This window comes from Sminthopsis crassicaudata, chromosome 5 (genome assembly GCF_048593235.1).
Source record: "Sminthopsis crassicaudata isolate SCR6 chromosome 5, ASM4859323v1, whole genome shotgun sequence".
Lineage (NCBI taxonomy): Eukaryota > Metazoa > Chordata > Mammalia > Dasyuromorphia > Dasyuridae > Sminthopsis > Sminthopsis crassicaudata.
In genome coordinates, this window is record NC_133621.1 from 232,076,948 (window position 1) to 232,090,674 (window position 13,727).

The 13,727-nt window shown below is 41.5% G+C and overlaps 1 protein-coding gene across 3 annotated transcripts in view; it reads left to right on the plus strand.

Moving 5' to 3' along the window:
* FMNL3 (formin like 3) overlaps positions 1 to 13,727 on the plus strand; it is an 83,751-nt gene that overhangs the window by 54,712 nt on the left and 15,312 nt on the right. For 2 of the 3 annotated variants that reach the window (XM_074270450.1, XM_074270449.1), the window contains exons 5-11: positions 5,442 to 5,525; positions 7,708 to 7,863; positions 9,643 to 9,751; positions 10,107 to 10,183; positions 10,496 to 10,589; positions 11,081 to 11,155; positions 12,300 to 12,410. In XM_074270450.1, coding sequence (XP_074126551.1) covers positions 5,442 to 5,525; positions 7,708 to 7,863; positions 9,643 to 9,751; positions 10,107 to 10,183; positions 10,496 to 10,589; positions 11,081 to 11,155; positions 12,300 to 12,410 — 706 coding nt within the window. The remainder of the gene's footprint in view (positions 1 to 5,441; positions 5,526 to 7,707; positions 7,864 to 9,642; positions 9,752 to 10,106; positions 10,184 to 10,495; positions 10,590 to 11,080; positions 11,156 to 12,299; positions 12,411 to 13,727) is intronic. The other variant, XM_074270451.1, reaches the window with a different exon arrangement.

Consider the following 13,727-nt stretch of genomic DNA (forward strand, 5'->3'; position numbering starts at 1 on the left):
ATTTTTCCTGGGCTTAATCATCCCCACTTTTTTCTTGAGATCCTTACATATGAGACCCTCCATCATCCTGATCACCTCCTTTGGAAATTTTCTTGCTTGTCACTTTTATACATTATTACCATCCTATCTGAACAGTCATCCCATTCCCTCTTTGAATGCTCATTTTCTTTGCCCTTCAACAAAACCATTTCATTATCCTTAGCATTTGTAACAAGCCTTAGATATGTGGGGAGAAGCAGCACACTTGGGGCCCAAGGGGAGACGAGAGTAGGACTATTGCCAGTTCTGTATTCCCTGACTTCCTGTGAGTAGCAATGGAAAGAGTAGAGAACAAAGCCCAGTGATGTCAGACACTTATTTGTCTTTTATCCAAGCTGAATGTTGGCAGATAGCCACCCACTCATTTATCCACACTACATATATGTCTGGGCTGACTTTGCCCACAGTTCTTGGCAAGGGAAGGTGGGAAGCAGGCAGGACACCTGGAGAGCTACAGCAGTAATGGGAAATCAAATCAAATACTGAAAACAGCTTTTAGGAAATGGGTGATCTTAATTTGGCAAATTTTATAATGTCAGGTAGGAAGAAGAACCCAAGCAATGAAAAGAAAAGGTTTTGATGTTGATGTACCTGCTTAGAGCTAATCATTGGAACCTATGCAGATACTTTCACAGATTTCAGCCCCTTTCCCTCCCTCCCCCCCACCCCGTGCTCATCCTGTCAAATGCACAGAGAATTAAGTAGCTTAACACTGCTTATATTATTTGACATAAGAACTACAGGAAGCCCCAGGATCAGGAAGAACCCTGGAATAATATAAAGGTTCTTCCTGGTCCTGGGGCTTCCTGTAGTTCTTATGAAATTCTTGTTGCAGTCAAATGCTCAAGAAGGAAAGGCCATAGAGTAGTAAGTGGCCCTATGGCCCTTCATCCCACCCCCATTTCTTCTTTCTAATAACCTTTCTAACTAGAAAGCTATAGTTATAGCTATAGCAGAATGGCTTTTGACCCTATGTGAATCCTCTGCATGTCTTCTGTACTTAGGATTTGTCGGTAATGGGTAGAAGGGACCATAGGATCCATAGGCTTATAGCCTCAGAGACACTGGGCGCTGATGTTAGAGCCATCTCCTTTTTCCTAACCATGACCCTCTGCTTTTAGGACTCTGAACTCCTGTAAGTTAAATTTTGTCTTATGTTAGCCCCAAACCAGATGGTCACCCCAATTCTCAGACATTTCTAAATCATGTAGCTGTGTGTATATTCTTTGAACTCCTTTCCCCTTTCTAACTCTGGTTCTCCTTGATATATTATCTTTTCCTTTAAGAATATAAATACGCAAGTAGGATTGTCCAGGATTGGCTCGCTTCTTTTGGTATTCTCAGTATTTAGTAGAGTATCCAGCACATAGTAAGTGTTTCTCCTTTTCAGGATACTGCTCTCTCTCTTGATTTCCTTCCTACCTGTTCTGACTGTTCCTTTTCAGTCTTTTTTACTGGATCATCATCCACAACATGCCCCCTAACTGTAAGTGTCCCCCAGTGCTCAGGTCTTGCCCCTCTTCTTTCTCTTTATGACTTCATTCACTCACATGGATTTAACTATCAGCTCTATGCTGATGGTTATTTTTATAGCCTTGGGATGGGATAAGGCAGGAGAGGGAAAAAGAGAAAGATGGGGAAGAGAGGGAGAAGGAAAGACTTTTCTGTCCAGAGAAGCCTCTAAGCAAGAGGCTGAGGATAGACACTTGATATGCAAATCCTCCTCCTGCCAAGGGATGATTCACAGAACTGAAGGAAGGAATTAAAATTAAAAAGAAACAGCCTCAAAATGTAAAAGATTCTTCTTATGATAGATTAATTAGTCAATCTGCAAACATTTATTAAGTGCTTATGATGTGCCACTGTGCAAAGGACTGAGGTTCTAAAACCAATAAAAGATTATCCCTACCTTCAAGGAGTTTATGATCTAATGTGGGAGACAAATGCAATTAAATACAAAGCAAGCTATAAATAATTAACAGAGGAAAGACATTAGAGTAAAGAGGAGTTGGGGAAGGCTTCCTATAGAAAATGAGATTTTAGGAAGCTAGGGAAATCAGTAGTCAAGAGTGGAGGAGAGAGAGCTTTTGAAAAAATGCTAAGAGATGGGAGTATCATCTTCATAGAACATCCAGGAGGCCAAGGTCACTGAATAGAATAGTATTTGGTGGAGAGTAAGATATAAAAAGACTGGGAAAGGTAGAAAGGAGCTAAATTATGGAGTGCTTTGAATGCTAAGCAAAGGATTTTATATTTGATCCTGAAGGTGATAGGTAGCCACTAGAGCTTATTGAGTAGGAGATTAGTAAGGACATGATTAGACCTCTGTTTTTAGGACAATCACTTTAGCAGCTGAATGGAGGTTGGTTTGGAGTGGGAAAAGACTTGAGGCAAACCAATCCATCAGATGGTTATTGCAATAGTCTATTATAGAATGAGGTGATCGAGGGCCTGTAGTAGAGTAGTGGCAAAGTAAGAGTGGGATATTGAGTTGATAAGGGAGATAGAATTACTATATACTATATTACTATATAATACACACACACACACACACACACACACACTCTATTAGCATCAGTGAGGGCCCAGTTGATATATAAGATATATAAGATAAATTTGTAGTGGACCCAATCAGAATAGTTATGTGATTTTTTTTTTTTTTAACCTACATTTAGTAGCTCATGTAGGAGCCAAGGTAACAAGTAGTGGGAGTAATCCAGGGCTGAGCTGTCTCTGGGTATAATCAGTGAAATTATAGGGGGGCAAGGAATTCAAAAGAGGAGAACAGCATAGAATTCACCAAGAGGTCAAGATGGGGAAAAGGAATAGAAAGTGGCTAATGCAGAGGAGATGGGCTGGGAGAGAATTGAGGGATCAAGGGATTGGAAATCCCAGGGTAGACAAAGAATGTAGGCTATGTAAAGGAAGGCAGAGGGAGAGGTTACTTGGAGGTGGTAGACTTATGGGTGATGATCAATGATATGATCATCTTTGTATATAGCTAAAGAGGAAGAGCAGGTCATGGAAAGTGAATAGCGGAGCTGAGTATTTGAGGAAGAGTCAGTATATATGTTGAAGTCCCCTAACATGATTCTTTAATGATACCATGTCAAATTATTGGTCTTTTTAGTAACCATTTTCCAAGATGAAATCCAAGAAATATTCTAAGAAGTTAAGAAAAACTTGGCAAAATGAATTTCAAGCAAGCATTAGAATATTTTAGGATTAGAATTAAAGCAGTTGAAGGAACTGATTACTCAGTTATATGCAAACTAAAACTTTGGACTTCAAATCCAAAATCTTACCATAGATACCATGGAAGGTCCCTAGGAAGAACAGGACCTGGGATGGCTTATAGTCAGAGAAGTGTCTAAATTCACACTTTTCTCCCCCTGACTTAATATTTCAGAAGTCTGACCTGTGACTCAATCTTATCTTCTTTGCATCTCTTAAGTTAAGAAAGTGTGAGGTTGATCTGGGAGTAACTTGGACAAGAGAACAAAGCTCAGAGATGGGAAGAAAAGAATGCTGATTGTCAGTACCCAGTGAATTTAAGTGTGGCAGGAGGAGCATCTGAGTTGGGCTGCAAGAGAGCACTTCAGGCCTTGAGGAGAATACCACAAGGGACAGAAAATGACATTTCTGAGCTGCTTTTACTTGGTTCCTTGCTTATTGTGTGCACTGGTTTTTCTCCCTTGCTTAGGTGCCCTTTAACCTTTCCTCAACATTTTAAGGGCCTGAAAATAGCAATGTGGATTCAGACAGGAAATGAGATGGGGGTGGGGAGCTGGAGAGCAGACAGACAGGAAATGGGAGGCCTGTCAGCCCCGGGAGAGGAAGCTAACTTGAGGCAGCTCCAGTGTCAGCTTCAGCCTGAGCCTACTGCCAAATCTCCACCAAGACTGGCTTTCTGAGCCAGTGTGAAGGGTGTGGCTTGCCGTCATGGTACCTGGTGTCCAGCCTATCTCTCCCACCCCAGCCTTTCCACCGCAGAGGAAGTTTGGTAGGGATTGTCCTGCCAGAGGTGCCGGAAAGTTACATGCATCCTGATTTAACAGAAAACTCCAGAGATGAGGGAGCTTTATGTGTCCTCTATGTAGGAGTGATTCTATCACACAGCTTAGGTGTGACCAAGGCTCTTAGCTTTCAAGGTAATGTCTCTTAATGCCATATTTTAGGATTGAAAAAAGTAGGATGGGAAGTTGTTAGTTTGTGGCCATAATTAGACTTTTAACATATTATGTCCTGAGTTCAGAGATGGGAAGAACATATTCTCCCATTTTTAGGATATTAAGTAGGACTTAGGACTAGTAAAATAGTTGTCTAGTAAGATGGTTGTCTTTTAAGGCTTTAGGCTATTAAAAACCCCTTCTTCCTGACAGATCACTCTGTATTGCTATGATTAATAGCAATTAATTCCTTAATTCAGTTTTCTATTTTTGTTCCCCCCCGGCCAGGAAAAAACAGCAGTCTAGGTTTCCCAACCTGAGTATGGCCTGAACCAAATTAAAATTTAATTGGTAAATATTTAACAAAATAAATAAAAACATAATAGAACATAGGTAATGCAAATATGTGGTTTTCTAAGTGGGTATGCAGCTAGCAGGGATCCTTTTAGTGGCCTCTGTTTCTTTTTTGAATTTGACATGCCTGGTGTGAGGACTTCTGGGAAAGGGGCTGATTCCTTCACTGGTTTCAAGGTCAATCTTTTAGACCAGTGTTTCCAGGGTTGAGAGGGTCTTGACTGTTGTCACTGTGATGTGGTTAGTGGCAGTGCAGAGAGTTGAGATGTGAGAATCCCCTTTTGGTCGGTGCAGGTTCAACATGAAAGAATTCACAAACCCGAAATATTAGACTGGCAAAAAGGAACTTTATTGGCACTGCAGAAGTCAGCTTTGCTAGGAGACTGACTTCCTCAGTGACAAGATCCTGACAGAGAGATAAGCAGATGTGTTAACACTGAGAAAAGAGTATCTCTTCACAGTGTACAGGGGTCTTGGTAGGCACATGTGCAAATTATGAGTTTAAAATTGTGTTCTTTTATAGGAAATCTGAGATTTAAGTTTCAACTGAATGAAATTACTGCCCCCAGGCCTAGATTTCCAGTAGAATGAGATCACTTAAGTTCAAGTTAAATAGGAATGGTCTTGGACTAATTTTAAGCTCAATAGTGGGTACAGCTAGTCCCACCAAGATAACAGAATGAAACCACTTTATCTTGATTCCCTGAGTTGAGTCTTTCTTAGAGTAGAGTTTCTGATGAATTCAAGGAGAGTTCCTTCTCCCCAAAGTCAGAGGACATTTTCGGGGTTCCCCCATCAACTGATGTTCCCTACTCCACCCTCACAGTGCACTAGCTTTATGAAGAACAATGCTGAGTTGTCTGCATTTCCTGTCTGCAGGTGGGTCCGAGAATTTCTGAGTGATGAGAACAAAGGGCTGGATGTGCTGGTCGATTACCTGTCTTTTGCACAGTGTTCTGTCATGTGAGTACAGCATGAAAGTTAGGGTTGAGGAAACAAAATAAGAAAGTAAAGCCATTGCCACCTGCCCCTCACTTTCCTTCTTTGACTTAAACAAGGAGATAACTTCTGGGCCTAGAGTGGAGAAATGTTTTTGTGGTTAAATTTGGGGGGGTTTTAGTGGGAGGAGAAATGCTATTACTGGAAAAACTCTTTCCTAGCCATTCAGAGATCCTAAAACTTCTTGTGGAAATTAGAATATAGAATATACATTTGGAGAAGTAAACATATATACAGGTAAGCAATCTTTGCTTCTCTTGAAGTGATTGAGTGTACCATTTGACTTCAGAGGTCATTGGAACAGTCTTTAGAAGGGATTAGAAATACCTCTGTTTGAGATGAAAATGAAGCTTATAATTAGGAATTTTTCCTTGGAAGCTGCCTGGAGACTTTGTGTCAGAAGAAGAGTTTTTGGTTTTCCCTCCTCCCTAGATTCTTTTTAGAGATAGTTCAGATAGAGAAGAGTCTGAATCCGATCGTCTGAATGAAAGACAGTATTGAATATACATTGACCACCCCATCCAAGAAGTGAAAATGTACCTGGTAACACTAATAAAACTGATGAGATGATGATCTGGATTTTTCATAGTACTTTTTAGTTTGCAAAGTGCTATATGTATTATCTCATTTAATCCTACAAGGTGGGATTACTAATGAGGAAACTGAGACTGAGAGATGTTGTGACCTTTAAAGTTTTTCATTTGCCAACTTAATCCTGGGCTTTTACTTTTCACAGAATCCTTTATTTTGTATGCAATCTACCCCCCAAAGTCTGATCAATGGGAGGAGTATATATTCCAACATTTTTCTTATGTCATTCCTTCAACCTCACTCTTTAAAAACAAAACAAAACAAAACACTTGTCAGCAATTCTCAGGCTAGTGGTTGTCCTTTACCCCTGTAGACATGGTCAATATTTGGAGAAACCTAGACCTAATCTGCCGGATTGTCAGTCTCTAGAAGACTGCTATGTTCAGTCCCTGAAGTCTCTAATTTTTGTTTAACATTAGCATTGCCTAGTTAGATTCTGAGTTCCATGTTTGTAAAGGAGTCAATGGACTGAGGTTGGACAATTGAGCTCTTAAGGCTAATTACCGATTGGACAATACTTTATTAAGAATATGCTTGGAAAATGGCCCTTCCTACTATCCTGTGCTGGCCCAGTCATTCGGTGTATACAGAGAATTGTGGGAGGGACAAGGGGGTAGAGTGAGACTAGCCAGAGTCACTTCTGGGCTGGAGAAGAGGAGGTGAAGTCGAAGAGATCCTACTCTTCCATTCTCTTCACTTCTGCTAAAGACCAAGGACTTTTGCTTATCCTGACTCCGGCTAATGCAGTCATCACACATGTTGGGAGGAAGTTGGCCAGATTGTGATCATTTGTTGTTGTTATTTAGTCATTTTTGGGTCGTATCTGACTCTTAATGACCCCATTTAGGTTTTCTTGGCAGAGACACCGGTGTGGTTTGCCATGTCCTTCAGCTCATTTTACAGATAAAAAAACTGAGGCAGATAAGGTCACACATCTAGAAAATATCAGACCTGTCTGACCTCAGGTCTTCCTGTCCCCTGGCTGGCACTCTATCCGCTGCACCATTTCATGATGACCATGTTGACAGCCAAGTCCTCTTTCCCACATAGAAGCAGGTTCAGCCATTAGTTGTGATTACCTGGAGGATTTCTAACCCTTAGAAGTGTGAGTAGCAGCTCTGAACTGGTCCTGTGGACAAGTAGCTGCCCTGTGGCCAGAAGCAGCCAGAAGAGGTGGATTCCCAGATCTTCCAGAAGAATGGGCTCAGGGTCAGCCCTGGTGCTCCCACTCCCCACTAAGGGTCATAGCTTTTGATTAAGAATAGAAATGGACCCCTCTTATTTGCTCAGAAAGGTAGGATGACATGCCTAAGGTTCCATGGGATATGAGGAGCAGAGCCAACATTTGACCTCTGCTGTTTGTACCCCTTAATGCTGTCTCCTTGTCCTAATTATCTTTGCTCTCCTCAGTCTGTATGCTGCTCTCTGCTGTCCTGGCCTTTGCTCCTTGTTGCTAAAAAGATGCAAATCATTGAAGCTGTCTGCAGGAGCCTTATCTGAGCCTCTTCTCTATGTGCATGCATATGTGTATCTGTTGTGTCTTTCCATGCTCCAGGTTTGATTTTGAGGGTCTGGAAAGCAGTGATGAAGGAGCTTTTGAGAAGCTGCGATCTTGGAGCAGATCCATCGAGGATCTGCAGCAGCAGCCCAGTGCCCTGTCCGCTCCCTTTGCCAGTAGCCTTGTTCGCTCTGCCCGCCAGTCTGTGCTACGGTATGTATTGGTCTTGCTGTGTGCGCCAGACTGCTTTCTTCCTCCTGCTCCTGCTCCTCTCCCCTGTGAGCCAGCCAAGGTGATGGCAATGAGCACTCATGGCCTTCCCCTTTCTCTCTCCGTCTTTCTGCTTCCAGGGCTCGGCTCTCTTTCCCTCTGCCTGACAGTCTGTCCTCTGATTTGTGCTCTCTCTGTCCCCCTGGCTCTGCCTAGCAGTTTTGTCTTGGGTAAGTACTTGTTCCTATGACTGTGCCCCTCCTTCTTCAGGAAGTCCCCCCTCTCACTTCATCCCTGGAAAATTTCTTTCCTTAAACTGTTTTTAAAAATCCTTTTATAACCCCTCTTATCCTGAGAGAAAGTAATTTTTTCTGCTAGTTCTTTTCCACATGTATTTGGGAGTTCAGGGCCCTTTTTCTATCTAGTGTTTTTCTTCTGCTAGCTAGCACATGTTCTTCTTTCTGTTCTCTGTTTTGACTTCTGGATGTTTTTATTTTCCATAAGCTTCTTTGAGTCCAAACAGCCTTCTTTTAACTTCTCCCCTTCCCTTTCATTTTTCCTCCCTCTTTGGGGGGGGGGTTTGGGAGAACAAAGTACATTTATCTTTGCTCCCTTCAGCCTACATGCTGGTCTCTGCTGTCCTGACCTTTGCTCCTTGTTGCTAAGGAGACACACACATATATTCATATGTATATTTGTATGTCTGGGATGTTTTAAAGGACCATCATATCTAAAGACTAAATGGCATAACAACTCAATCTCTTTTAGCCCAGTGATTCCTTTTCTTGGTTTCTTGTTTCTCCTTTCTTTGGACTCTGCTCATTTCAAGTCCATATCACTCACCTATGTTTTTTGGGAGGGAATGCTCTCCATATCTTATTGTTCCATCTATATCCTCGGGCTTCCTGAATCTTTCCCTGAAAGACTTGTAAGATATTGAGTTTCTGGCCCTGAGGCTGAAGACTTAATAAGGAGGTATAGACATCTAGAAAATACAGGCCAGATGTGTAATCACTGGGATGATACCTCGAGTTGGGGCTTAACTCTCCTTTTCATGGGATATCAGACATGGGATGGTAAACATGAGATTCAAACCTTAAAGCTGTATAGAATGTGTGGTAATGGTGAGTTCCTTGAGAAGCTAATCTCACTAGATTAAACAAATTGGTCATTGGGAGTGAGAAGGCAGTAAATTGAGAAATAGGATTATTCCTTGTTGGCTTGGAATTCCAGCACTTTAAGATGGCCCATGAACTGGTAGCTGATAGTCTAGCTGGGCCTAGACTCCAGGTTTAGAAATTAGAATTAGAGCTGTTAGGGAGAAATTAGAAAGCAAAGAGAAGTTAGTTACTTCAGAATCTCACTCACAAATATTCTAGAAGATTAGCCTGTTGTGATAGATGTAGTTTGAGGTTCCTGGAGCGTCATCTGCTAGTAATGTTAGCTTCAACATTAAATGTTTAAAGATTAGTCTTACTCCACTTGACTCCAGAGGGTACAACCAGGGGCACCAGGTATAAATTGCAAAGGAACAAAAATGGACTTGATGACAGGAAGTACTTCTTCCTATAAAAGCTATAAAGTGGAATTGAGTACCTTTATACATGGGGAGGGGGCAGGAGGAGTGTCCTGCGTATCTTTTGTGATCTTCTGACACTTTTTGATCAGGTATATTTTATAGTGAAGTTTCCTTTTATGTGTGAGTTGAACTGCTGTAGAGTTACTGAGGTCCCCTCCAACTTTTAAATTTTGTTATTTTGTAAAGCCTCCTCTCCTCCCCAGGTACAGCACACTTCCTGGGAGAAGGGCCCTGAAGAACTCCCGCCTTGTAAGCCAGAAGGATGATGTCCACGTCTGTATCCTCTGCCTCAGGGCTATTATGAACTACCAGGTACAAAAAAGGACAGCTCTGACCTACTTGACCTTGTAGTCCCCTGTGTGGCCACAAGCCAGCTTTACCTTAATGGAGGAGCATTTATCAAACTGAAATTCTTCTTTGAATCCCCTTTCCTTAGACATTTGGAAGGGGCCTGTATTGGTATCAAGATGTATCATCTACCCAAAACTCTGTGAATACCCTCAGTGAACCAGCCCTGTCCTACCCAATAAAACATTATATTTGGCCGTAGCTTTATATCCTTCCTCATGTAGAATTGAGGGAAAATAGCAAAGATCATTTTCTCCCTTGCTGCTGGCTGAGCATTCCCTTTGTGGTCTGTTCATCTTTCTATTCTTTTTTCCTACAGTATGGATTCAACCTGGTTATGTCCCATCCTCATGCTGTCAATGAGATTGCCCTCAGTCTCAACAACAAGAACCCCAGGTGAGGGCTCTTGCCAAACCCCAACTTGTAGAGACGTGTCCCTAACAAGTCTGTCCCTAACAAGGAGCTCTGCTCTGTGGCTATAAAAGACCTCACCAAAGACCAATTTTTCCCTTGCTTGGGAAAATGGAATGTCTATTTTCCCTTAAGTTACAGTAGTTTAGTGTGAGAAAGCTGGCCCTCCTGGCCTGCTGCTTTCCATTATTTCTGGGTTCCTCTGTTCTGAATGGTCAGTGGTTAAAATGTGCCGTTGATAGGGAAGTCCAGAGATAGAGTAGTTAGGACCTGTGTATGTCTTTTTCTTGTCCCCAGGACCAAAGCCCTTGTTTTGGAGCTGCTAGCCGCTGTATGCTTGGTGAGGGGAGGTCATGAAATCATCCTTGCTGCCTTTGACAACTTCAAAGAGGTCAGCTTCTGCCTGTGGGAGAGGGAATAGTAACTGGGATGATGGAAGTGAGAGACTAGCTGAGCATTACCCTTTATAGTCTAGGGTTAATTTTACTTTTTTTTTTTTTTTTTTTTTTTTTACTTTTTTGAGTTTTTGTATAAGCGTCTGCTGCCACTTCAAAAATGGAATTTATCCTTGAGTAGGGAAGAGAGGGAAGAAAGGCCTTGCCAGAAAAGCTCATGACCAGATGACCTGAGCTGCCCTGGAACAGCTAGATCAAAGCATGTATGTCCAGGGAAGATGAAGTAAGAGAGCCAATATTTTGACTTCAGATTTCCTGATCCAATTTTCTTTTATGTCACCTAAACTCTTTCCTCTCAAAATTGTCCATTTCAGAGAGAATCCCTTTCAGTCAATGTTTCTGGGGCCAGTTTCCCTTAAGCAGGTAACTAGTGCATGGGTGACCAGTGGGTGCATTTGCGTGATGAAGCTGTGTTTGTTCCACGCAGGTATGCAAAGAGCTCTACCGATTTGAGAAGTTGATGGAATACTTCCGGAATGAGGACAGCAATATAGACTTTATGGTGAGGACCTGAATTTGGGTAAGGCAGAGCCAGGTTTTTTAGGGAGATGTGTACATAGCATATTCCTATAGGTACATAAACATTTGGAAAGGGTGAGACTAACATTTTCATAAATTCTTCAATTTCATAAATTCCTTACATTAGCCCTCAACACAGTTTGACTTCAGTGGGTACTTGCAGATTGCCTACTCCATTATACTTTCAAAATCCTGAGGATAACATGGCTAAACTCTCCCAACTTTGTCTCTTCCTGATTTTTGCAACCTTGTCCTCTGTGATACTGATCTCATCAGAGTTAGATTCTGTCTTTCTCACTCATTTATATTCACTGACCCAGATTCCTATAATATGAACAGTTGAGGGTATTTGGGCCCCATTTCAAGGCCCCATGGCCTACCTAGCCATTTTTTCCAGTACTGGTTACATCTTCTCTCATAGTTCCAAACTCAATGGTCCCCAGAGGAACAATTGTGAAACTTCTTGTTCCCTGTTGTTTTTCTGCTGTCAATACTCACCAATTGCTCCTCCTTCGAAATTGACTGTCATTGGTGCAGTTACCTTCTTCTCTACAGTTTTCACCTTCTATTCTCCTCACATCCCTTCTTTCATTCTTTAAGCCTACTAATCCCACCAATGTTCCTGTCTTCTATTTCTCAAAACTAGATTTGCTTTTACTTAACTTTAACGAATCTCTTCTGCTCTATAACCCCTTGAGTCTCCCTTTCTGCATGTCTTGTCTTCGGGAAGCTTCCCTTGATAAAAAAGATTGAGGAGAGACTGGACTTGGCCACATTACATTCCTCCCTGAAGAAAGCAGTACAGTAGCTCTCAGTAGATACCTGTCACATGACTAGGGAATTTCCCTTCTGATGGTGATAATGACAGCTGGCATTTATTTGGTTTTCTAAACTTTGTAAAGTGCTTTGTAAACTTTATCTCCTTGGTTCTCACAACCCTGGGAGAAAAGTGCCCTTATTTACACAAAGGAGGAAAAATGGCCTCTGTGATTAGAACATGTTAAAACTAAATTAACATGAATGATAAAAATAATTATATGTTGCCTCCTCTGCTTCTTGGATTCTCTCTTCACTGTTTTGTTTCTCTGAGTTTTTTCCTTGCTTGGTTTCTTTTCCCCCTTCTCCAGGTGGCCTGCATGCAGTTCATCAACATTGTGGTACATTCAGTGGAAGATATGAATTTCCGAGTCCACCTTCAATATGAATTCACCAAACTTGGGCTGGAGGAGTTCCTGCAGGTGAGCCTAACCCGACTCTAAAACATCCTTCCCAGCCAGTCTTCTTCCCATTGCTTCTCTCACGAGATACTTGGTTTTCAAGGTCCATTCCACTTCTTTGATTAACTCTTTTTTTTTTTTTTTTATTCATTTTTCCAAATTATCCCCTCCCTCCCTCCACTCCCTCCCCCTGATGGCAGGCAATCCCATACATTTTACATGTGTTACAATATAACCTAGATACAATACATGTGTGTAAATACCTTTTTCTTGTTGCATATTAATTATTAGCTTCCGAAGGTATAAGTAACCTGGGTAGATAGACAGTAGTGCTAACAATTTACATTCACTTCCCAGTGTTCCTTCTCTGGGTATAGTTATTTCTGTCCATCATTGATCAACTGGAAGTGAGTTGGATCTTCTTTATGTTGAAGATTTCCACTTCCATCAGAATACATCCTCATACAGTATTGTTGTTGAAGTGTATAGTGATCTTCTGGTTCTGCTCATTTCACTCAGCCTCAGTTGATGTAAGTCTCTCCAAGCCTCTCTGTATTCCTCCTGCTGGTCATTTCTTACAGAGCAATAATATTCCATAACCTTCATATACCATAATTTACCCAACCATTCTCCAATTGATGGGCATCCATTCATCTTCCAGTTTCTAGCTACAACAAAAAGAGCTGCCACAAACATTTTGGCACATACAGGTCCCTTTCCACTCTTTAGTATTTCTTTGGGATATAATCCCAATAACAGCAATGCTGGGCCAAAGGGTATGCACAGTTTGACAACTTTTTGGGCATAGTTCCAAATTGCTCTCCAGAATGGCTGGATTCTTTCACAACTCCACCAACAATGTATTAGTGTCCCAGTTTTCCCACATCCCTCCAACATTCATCATCATTTGTTCCTGTCATCTTAGCCAATCTGACAGGTGTGTAGTGGTATCTCAGAGTTGTCTTAATTTGCATCTCCCTGATCAGTAGTGATTTGGAACACTTTTTCATATGAGTGGAAATAGTTTCAATTTCATCATCTTTGATTAACTCTTATTATAGCTTGAGGCTTTGCATTAATTTGTTATAAAAGGTTCTTCACTCTTCACTCAAATAGTTCTTCAGTCTGATCTTTTTAGGGATGGGGAAGGAAGGAAATGAGCATTTAACTCTGCTGTGTACAGGGTACTGAGCTAAGTGCTTTACAATTATCATCTCTTTTAATGTTCACCACAATCCCTGAGAAGTGAGTGCTTGATAACCAGATTTTATGAGGCCTTTCCTAATTAACAGATTCTTCTTTCTTCTCTTCTGCTTATGCTCCTCCTATCTTCCATCA